Source organism: Monodelphis domestica, chromosome 6 (genome assembly GCF_027887165.1).
Source record: "Monodelphis domestica isolate mMonDom1 chromosome 6, mMonDom1.pri, whole genome shotgun sequence".
Classification (NCBI taxonomy): Eukaryota; Metazoa; Chordata; class Mammalia; order Didelphimorphia; family Didelphidae; genus Monodelphis; species Monodelphis domestica.
In genome coordinates, this window is record NC_077232.1 from 23,635,183 (window position 1) to 23,644,871 (window position 9,689).

Sequence of the window (9,689 nt, forward strand, 5' to 3'; positions counted from 1 at the left end):
AATCTAAATCTAGAAATGACTTTATAAAACAAAATATGAAATAGATGAGCATTTAGAAGGGACATTAACATTTAATATAATGTGTTATATTTATAAAGATTCATTATGTATACCATAGATCATCAAATCTGAACATATATAATTATATTTTAAATTCAAAAGGGCACATCAAATATCAAATGTTTGCTAGAGAAGAAAGGAAGGTTAGGGCACGTAAAGATTTAATAAAGCATTAACATCTAGGTATAATTTATGAAATTTCTGAACTGAATAAATTAAAAAATAAAATGACCAATATTGAAATTATCAGAGTCATCATCTAATCTAACATATATGCTTGTTATTTCAGAATCAGAATCTAAGTACATTTGAGGAAAATTAACATTTTCCATTGTTAAGTTTGGAATATACAGAAAAAATGGCAGACACAAATCTTACTCTTATGGAAGAATTTATTCTCCTGGGATTTTCTGAATACCCCAATATCCAAGGATTTCTCTTTGTTGTTTTTCTATTCATCTACATAAGTATCCTATTAGGAAATGGTTTCATCATTTTAATCACCAATGTGGAATCTGCTCTTCAAACACCTATGTATTACTTCCTTGGAAACTTCTCCTTTGTGGAAATGTGTTACACATCAAACATCCTCCCCAGAATGCTTGTGAATATTTGGAGACAGAAAAGGAATATTTCTTTACTGTCATGTGCTGCACAACTCTGTTTCTTTCTCATTCTAGGAGTCACAGAGAGCTTTCTCCTGGCTGTGATGGCCTATGACCGCTATGTGGCCATCTGTAAGCCACTTTACTATCCTATAATCATGAATCAGAGGATATGTGTCCAGATGGTGTTTGGCTCCTGGGTTATTGGGATTCCAGTTGTGATTGGACAGACATACCAAATTTTCTCTGGTCCCTTCTGTGGTTCTAACAAACTCAATCACATTTTCTGTGACTTGCCCCCCTTATTGAAGTTGACATGTGGAGATAACATTTGGGATGAATTCTTTCTTTATGTTACTTGTTTCAGCTTTGGTTTGACTCCTTTTCTGATGATACTCATGTCTTACATCAGAATCCTCAGCACTGTTATGAAACTCCCATCAACCACTGGCAGATCCAAAGCCTTCTCTACTTGTTCCTCTCATGTTATAGTTGTATGCTTATTCTATGGTTCTGGGTTTATAGCATATTTTCATCCCAATTCCAGTTATTCAGTCAGCATAGAGAAGATCTTCTCTGTATTCTACACCATTGTGACACCAGTGAGTAATCCTATGATTTATAGTCTAAGGAATAAGGATTTTATTGCAGCAATGAAAAAATCATTTTCTAAATGGAAAAGATAAAGAATAACATAAAATTTATTTTGAATAGCCTTTGCTCTAAATAGTTTTCCAACTTTTGTTTCCATTTTTCTCCTCTGCATAAATTTCAGACACTTATCATTCCTTTCTAATTTTTTTATTTTTTGGTATTTCTCTCAATTTCCATGTAAGAGCAATTGTTTTATGTTTAGTAAAAGAGCAGAATTATTTTTCTTATAATTTTTGCTGTTGTTTTCAATAACTATTCATTAAGAACTACTTTTTCACAACAAATATGTAGTCACCTTGAGATTATTAGGCTTAGATTATCCCAATCAAAATCATATAATGTCTATGTCAGATACATATTTGAAAATAAATTAATATCTTCAAGCAGAATGATTACAGATACATATTCAGGGTATTGAGAGATTCTATTTACTTAGATAAGAGAGCTTTTGGCATATTAATTTATTCAAAATCACTTAGGAAAAATGAGAATATTAGCAACTTTCTTCATTCTAAACTGTTGGCCAAACATGAATAAACTATGGAAGGTGAATCTGGCTTGAATTGTAATAGCTTTCCTATAAATTGGAGATATAGTTGCTTACTTATGAGTGTGACTTCTTTTCATGTTACCTGTTTTTAATAAAATTCTCTAGATCTTGGAAATATAAAACACATCTGATTTTATTTGTGTTTCTCATAAGGTTATCAGATATATGGAATCATTTTTTTTCAATTAAGATAATGAGAGGAGACCACTGCCTGCCTTTCTCTTTGTTCACTTAAGATGTAAAATATTAAGAAAGAATAAAATATATTACCTTTCTAAATAACTGAGATTTATATTTCCAATCTGGATTTAGGTTAAGCTACTTTTCTTTTTTTAAGAAATATACTTACTATTTGGATAGGATAATGTAATCTTTCAACAAGATCTTGAAAAATTCAGATCAGATTAGCAGTTACCTGCACTTTTCTTGGATCATATCACCTAGGATGTAGGGTATATTGAATATTTGTAGTTCCAGTCCCAAATAACTCAGAAATTGTTCAGGGATTTACTCAACACAAAGAGAAAACATTAATCAGGGACAAAAGAATTTACAACAAAACAAAATATTCTTTGAAAAAGTGTGTAAATCTTTGTCCAATTTTTTAAAAAGACCGAATATGAGAATACTTAAAAAAGTCAATAACAATAAAAATGCCCCTAAAATTCATTATCTAAGACACCTAAAGTGTAAAATTAGCTAGGAAAGTAAAATGGCAAAACATTCTAGTATATTATCTTTGTTCAGAAAACTCAGAAAGGGACTGTGAAGAGTGAAATACTACTGAAAATAACTAAAGAACAAAATATTTTTAGTAGCATATTTAAAAATTATCCTCATACAAAAATCTTGAAAACAGTTCATTTGTAGAATGAATGTTTAAAAATATGGAATGTGACTTTCACAGAATATAACTGTATTATAAAAAAGGGGGAAATAGGATTCCATGAAACATGCACATACAGACATGGATTGATGTTGATTAAAATTATATAAGGAAAGCCAGAAATAATAAATAAATTGACTACCATGTCAATAGAATTAACAACAACCAGTGAACAACAACCAAAAAAGTGAATGTTTCAGTATAAGAAAGAAACTGAAGTTCCAGTGAATGAATGTTAAAATACAACTCAAGACCCTCCCTTTGAAGAGGCCCATAGATACAGAATACTTTATATTTAATTACGGATTGTTTTGATTCTTTTGTATATTTTTCCCTTTAAAATATTATTTTATACTCTCCAGCAAGTAATCATGAGGGCTATTCATGATGACTCAACCGATCTCAATAGATGCAGAAAAAAACTTTGGCAAAATACAGCACTCATTCTTTTTGAAAACAGTAGAAAACATAGGGATAGAAGGGCCTTTCCTAAAAATAATAAGCAGTATTCATCTAAAACAATCAGAAAATATCATCTGCAGTGGGGATAAACTAGAAGCCTTCCCAATAAGATCAAGAGTGAAACAAGGATGCCCATTATCACCTCTATTATTTAACATTTTCTAGAAATACTAGCAGTAGCAATTAGAGAAGAAAAAGAAATTCAAGGCATTAAAATAGGCAATGAGGAGACCAAGTTATCACTCTTTGTGGTTAATATGATGGTCTACTTAAAGAATCCTAGAGAATCAACTGAAAAACTAGTTGAACTTATCAACAACTTTAGCAAAGTTGTATAAGCCCACAGAAGTCATCAGCATTTCCATATATTTCCAAGACATCTCAGCAGCAAGAATTAGAAAGAGAAATTCCATTTAAAATCACCCTAGACAATATAAAATACTTAGGAATCTATCTGTAGAGAGAAACAAAGGAACTATATGAAGACAATTGGAAAATACTCTCCACACAATTAAAACCAGATCTAAATAATTTTAAAAATATCGATTGGTCATGGGTAAGAAGAGTTAACATAATAAAAATACAATCCTATCCAAATTAATTTACTTATTCATTGCCATACCCATTGAACTACCAATTTTGTTTTTACTGAATTAGAAAAAAAAATAACAAACTTCATTTGGAAGAACAAATGATCAAGGATATAAAGGGAATTAATGAAAAAAAATGAAGGAAGGAGGTCTTGCAGATCCAGATCTCAAACTAAACTATAAAGCAGAGGCCATCAAAACAAACAATTTGGTACTGGCTAAGAGACAGAAAGGAGGATCAGTGGAATAAACTAAGGGTAATTAACCTCAGCAAGACTGACTATGATAAATCCAAAGATCCCAGCTTTTGGGACCAAAATTCAGAATGTGTGAATGACTTGAACATAAAGAAGGAAACTATAAGCAAATTAGGTGACCATGGAATAGTATACATGTCAGAACCTTGAGAAAGTAAATATTTTAAACCAAGCAAGAGCTAGAAAAAAATCACAAAATATAAAATAAATAATTTTGATTACATCAAATTGAAAAGTTTTTGGGTAAACAAAGCCAATGCACCCAAAATTAGAAGGGAAGCAACGAATTGGGTAACAATCTTCAAAAAAAAACCCAACCTCTGACAAAGGTCTAATTACTCAAATATACAAAGAGCTAAATCAATTATACATAAAATCAAGCCATTCTCCCATTGATAAATGGACAAGAGACATGAATAGGCAATTTTCAGTTAAAGAAACAAAATTATTAATAAGAACATGAAAAAAGTGTTCTAAATCTCTTATAATCAGAGAGATGCAAATCAAAACAACTCTGAGATACCACCTCACATGTAGCATATTGCCTAACATGATAGCAATTGAAAGTAATGAGTGATGGAGGGAATGTGGCAAAGTTGGGACATTAATGCATTGCTGGTGGACTTGTGAATGGATCCAACCATTCTGGATGGCAATTTGGAACTATGGCCAAAGGGTGCTAAAAGAGTGTCTGCCCTTTGATCCAGCCATAGCACTACTAGGTTTGCACCCCAAGGAGATAATAAGGAAAAAGACTTGTATGAGAATATTCACAGCTGAGCTCTTTGAGGTGGCAAAAAATTGAAAAATGAGGGGATGCTCTTCAATTGGGGAATGGCTAAACAAATTGTGGTATATGTTGGTGATTGAATAATATTGTGCAAAAAGGAATAATAAACTGGAGTGATTCTGTGGGAAATGGAATGAATTCCAGGAATTGATGTAGAATGAAAGGAGCAGAACCAAGAGAACATGTATGTGTACACAGAGACTGATACACTGTGGTACAATCGAAGGTAATGGACTTCTCCATTAGTGTCAATGCAGTGATCCTGAACAACTTGGAGGGATCTATGTTAAAGAACACTATGCACATTCAGAGGAAAAACCGTGAGAATAGAAACAGAAGAAAAACCACTGCTTGATTACATGAGTTGAGGGGATGTGATTAGGGATGTAGATTCTAAATGAACATCCTTATGCAAACACCAACAACATAAAAATAGGTTTTGATCAAGGACACATGTAATACCCAGTGGAATTGTGTGTCAGCTACGGGAAGGGTCTGAGGATGGAAGGGAGGGAAAGAATATTATTCTTGCAACTATGGAATAATGTTCTAAATTGACTAAATATATAATTTGCAATGAAAAAAATAAAAAAGATATACCAAAATTTTTTTTCCTTTATATATGAGATAGCTCAGTGAGATACTGAGAATATGTATCCTGAAAGAAGTTTAGGAAATGTTAGGAAGAAGATATATGACTGGTGATGCTTAATGGAAAAACAAAAATGTCTTTATTAGCAATGGATAGAATCACCAATTCAAAAAGAATCTGATATGATTTACTAAGAACAATAACTCCCATAGACACATATTTCTGTTTTAACTCTTGTTGAAGTGTTTTGTTGTCTCCAAATCTTAGGAAGGAGAAAGTTTTTTTTTTCATTATACATGATTTTTTCACCTAATCTTAGGGAATCACCAATACTTACCTCAATTACAACATAAGTATAATAATAAAAAGCAATATCTTTGGACAAGATAATTTATTAACTCATAGCAGAAATTTGTAAAAATCATCCATTTTATGTTGATAGACTCAAATTAGAAATGGCAGCATACTTGTTTATCCAGAAAAAGTGAATGATGTTAACTAACCATTTCCCCCCCTAAATTCCAATTTTGTGTCACAATTAATAATCACTCAGGGACCTAGATTCACAAAATTGGAGACCTTTTTCCTAGAGTTTCTCCTACAAAACAGATGACAATGTCATGCAAAAACATATATCCTTATTAACTATATTAGAAAAAGTATATAACAAGCAAAATAAGCAGAGTAAAAAAGATAAAAATGATCATCTGAAAAAAGACGTGGCTACTCTAATTATGACAATGCTCAAGAGCAATTCCGAAGGCCTCATGATGATAAATTTCATCCACCTTCAAAGGGAGAACTAATGAGCTATGAGTGCAAATTAAAGCATGCTATCTTTATATTTCTTGCTTTTAAGGGTGAGGAAGGTCTAATATAGAAATATATTTTGTATTACTTCTCCAGTATAAGTTATGTAATTTTGCTTGCCACCACAATAAGTGGTATTAGGGCTTCAGAGAAATAGAGAATTTATAACTAAAATTAAAAAGAAATATTGCTAAATAGAAATAATAGTATTTTAAAACTAAATTTTCTGATTTCTCTTTGACATGTACATGTGTGTATGTATTTTGTTGGTCCCTCTAACTCTGACTTTTCAATGTTTTTACAGTCTTAGTTGTCCATTTTATATACTTATATTTGTTCCCTGTGTGAATTTTATATTTATGCCACCCTGCTTAGCCTTTAGAATTTTAGCAACCAGAAATATATACACCCCCATTTAAGTATTAAGTGTGGAGGTGGAAGGTCTATGACCTGTGTGTGCTAGCAAGTGATGAATTAGAAACAACTCACTGACCCCCTTGGCTGTCCAAAGCCAAGTTTAAGCCACCATTGTTACAGTGAGACACAGGAAGTGATGTAAAGAACTGCCTTCATATTTAGCATCACTTCCTGTGAGAGGGACTTTTGGCTTTTGTGGTGGAACTTGACTTGGTGGAGCATGGGATCTCAGATTGTTTCCCTGAAATGACCATGTTGTGAGTGATAAGGATGACTCCCCTTTCCCTTGACCTTTCTGAAGGCACCAGCCTTCAAGGAGGCCTCTCATCTTGGAGAAGGCCTTGTGGCTGGAAGCTGAGCTAGATTTAATCTTCTGGTGTGAATCTGAAAATTTCTCAAACTCTACCTTGGAACATTATCTTAAGGTTATTCCTTATTTAAAACAATGGAGGTACTTGATCAGGAATGTATTGGGAATTTCACATTACTTCACTCATACTTAGGAATAATTTAGGGGAAGATAAAGTTGTAAAACTCCTTACTGAACAATGAAAAAGTACTTAACTCATACTTATAGTGAGGCCAAAACCTTAAGCTAGGTCTATTTTTAGATCTAATACAAAAGGTTGCTAAGTACCTATGAAGGTCAAAATAATCACTAAAAGGTCAAGGACCTTACAAAGGGCAAGCTTAGCAGAGTTGAGAAGTACTCAGGAGACATAATCTACCCAGAGAAGGTGAGAACTAAAAACTAAGAATGGGCTATCCTAGGAAAAACGTCTGCTGTGGTTGGTAGACATATACATTCAGGGGAGGTGACACAAGAGAAAATTTTCTTTGAAAGGAAGGAGCTGGAGTGCTCTGGTATTAATTCGGCTTTGCATGAAACTCATATTTTCACAGTCACAGTTTATGGAAACCACGAAGTGATTGTGATGAAAACTCTAAAAAATTTCTGTGAAATCTCTTCCTTTCTCTCTTTATTACTTACTCTGTGAGTCAGTCTTTTTAAACATGCTAACTCGTCTTCAAAACACAGCTGCAAGAGCAGGTGAGTAAAAACGTTTTGATTTCTCCTTAAATTAAATAGAACACAGCTGTTTTAAATCTTAGCAACAGGGCACTAAGGTACTGGCTAGGAGAGCTGTTAATAAATCTCCTTCCTTTAGGGAACAACTGCCTAGATTAGGATTAAGGGAAATTTGGAGAGAGCATTTGGCCTTGTCCTGCTCCCCACATGTTTACTTTAGAAATATGTGGATACAGCCAGTTCACAAGATAGTTAACAAATGGCTCATCAGCTCCATGACTAACCTTGTAAAATTTGCATTTGTTGCCTCTCTGAAATTTCTCATACCATAGGGCTTATGGCAAACTATAATCGACATGCTACTCCCCCTTGGGATTTTGATTGTTATAGCTGTAATATTGTATTTCCTTACAAAACCCACTTCTCAGTCAAAACAACCTTCTACTACTCAACAAAATGCAGAAATAAATACTCAGCTTGAGCTTATAGAGGAAAGTCAGGGGTAGATTGTAGATTTTATGAGAAACATTAAAAGAGAGTTAAGAACATTATTAGAATCTCTGTCCCAACTTGCTCTGGACAGTAACCCTCCTAGCCAACCCACCCCTCCCTCTACCCCCTCAGCCTCAGAAAACCCAACTCATGCTTCCAATCCCACACCCTCCACTCTAAGTTCATACCCCACCCAAGCTTCAGACCCTACCACTTCCACCCTGAGTTCACACCACACCCATACTGACCATACTAATATCTCCAATCAAAGTTTACAAACTACCAATTCCTCCAACCCTAACACCTCTGTATCTTTCCACCTAGTTACTAATACTTCTTCCTTTGTCCCTCCTTCCCACTGCCCAATTCAGTTTCCATATACTTCCTACATCTGATCATTCTGGCACAATGGGACAACAACAAACCCTCTCCTTCAGTGTGCCCAACCCTTCTTTTTCTCATACTACCCAACTGAGAATGGATTAATATGCCTAGAAACAGGAGTACCAAATAATTCAGATAGGTTATTTCCTTTAAGGGAAGTACCCACTTTTAATAAAGATGGTAATTTGGTATCTGTAAGACATCATACACCTTTTAGCCTTGAAGATTTAAATAAATATAAGGAAGATCTTCCATCTTTTGAGGGAGAACCAATATTAATTATAAAAAAAGTTAGAGAACATATACAGAACTTTTGACCCCACTTGGATGGATGTTGAGAATTTGTTAGAGACATTTTTAACAAAAAGAGAAAAAAAACAATATCGTCTCTCTGGCTAATCAGAAATGAGGTAGAAGAGGACATTATTGGCCAACAGAAGATACACATTGGAAACCCAATGTTGAACTAGATCACACAAAACTAAACCAGGCCAGAGAAGCATTATTGACAGCTATGAGAGCTTGCTTGGATAGACCTGAAAAATGGTCAAAATTTGAAAGAACCCGACAAAATTGAGGCGATCCCCTCCCAGTTTATGGACAGACTTATTGATGTAGGGAATACATATATGGTCCTTGATTTATCCAGAGAAAGGGACATTAGGCAAATAAGTAGGCAATTCGTTGAAAATTATTGTTCAGTGGTAAAAGACTACTTTAAAACTAGCTGTCCTAATTGGGAATCTAAGGACCTCCAAGAATTGAGGAGAGTAGCAACCTATGTTTATAAAGGTTGTGTAAAAAGACCTGAGGAACACAATACATTAGTGGAAGACCTAAAGAAAGAAAATGAAATGTTAAAGAGACAATTGAAAAATAAGGGAGAGACCATAGCCACATTGTAGCAATTCACGGATAAATCAGTAACCTGCCACTTCTGTGAGAAGAAGGGCCACAGGATGATAGAATGTAGAACTTTTCTCAAGATTATTAGAAGGAATACGCAGTTTAATAACAACTTTAGAAATAATAACTATAGAAAAGATGATAATAATCATAGAAACCAGAATTTTAGAAATTATGGAAATAACTATAGTGACTATAGAAATA

General features: G+C 33.6%; 1 protein-coding gene across 1 annotated transcript; it reads left to right on the top strand.

The window, feature by feature from the left end:
* Nucleotides 1-418: 418 nt before the first annotated feature.
* Nucleotides 419-5,948, top strand: LOC100022087 (olfactory receptor 10AG1-like). The gene is made up of 2 exons (XM_001374013.5): nt 419-1,267; nt 5,889-5,948. Exons 1-2 carry the CDS (start codon nt 419-421, stop codon nt 5,946-5,948), a joined length of 909 nt encoding a protein of 302 aa, XP_001374050.5.
* The last annotated feature ends 3,741 nt before the right edge of the window (nt 5,949-9,689 follow it).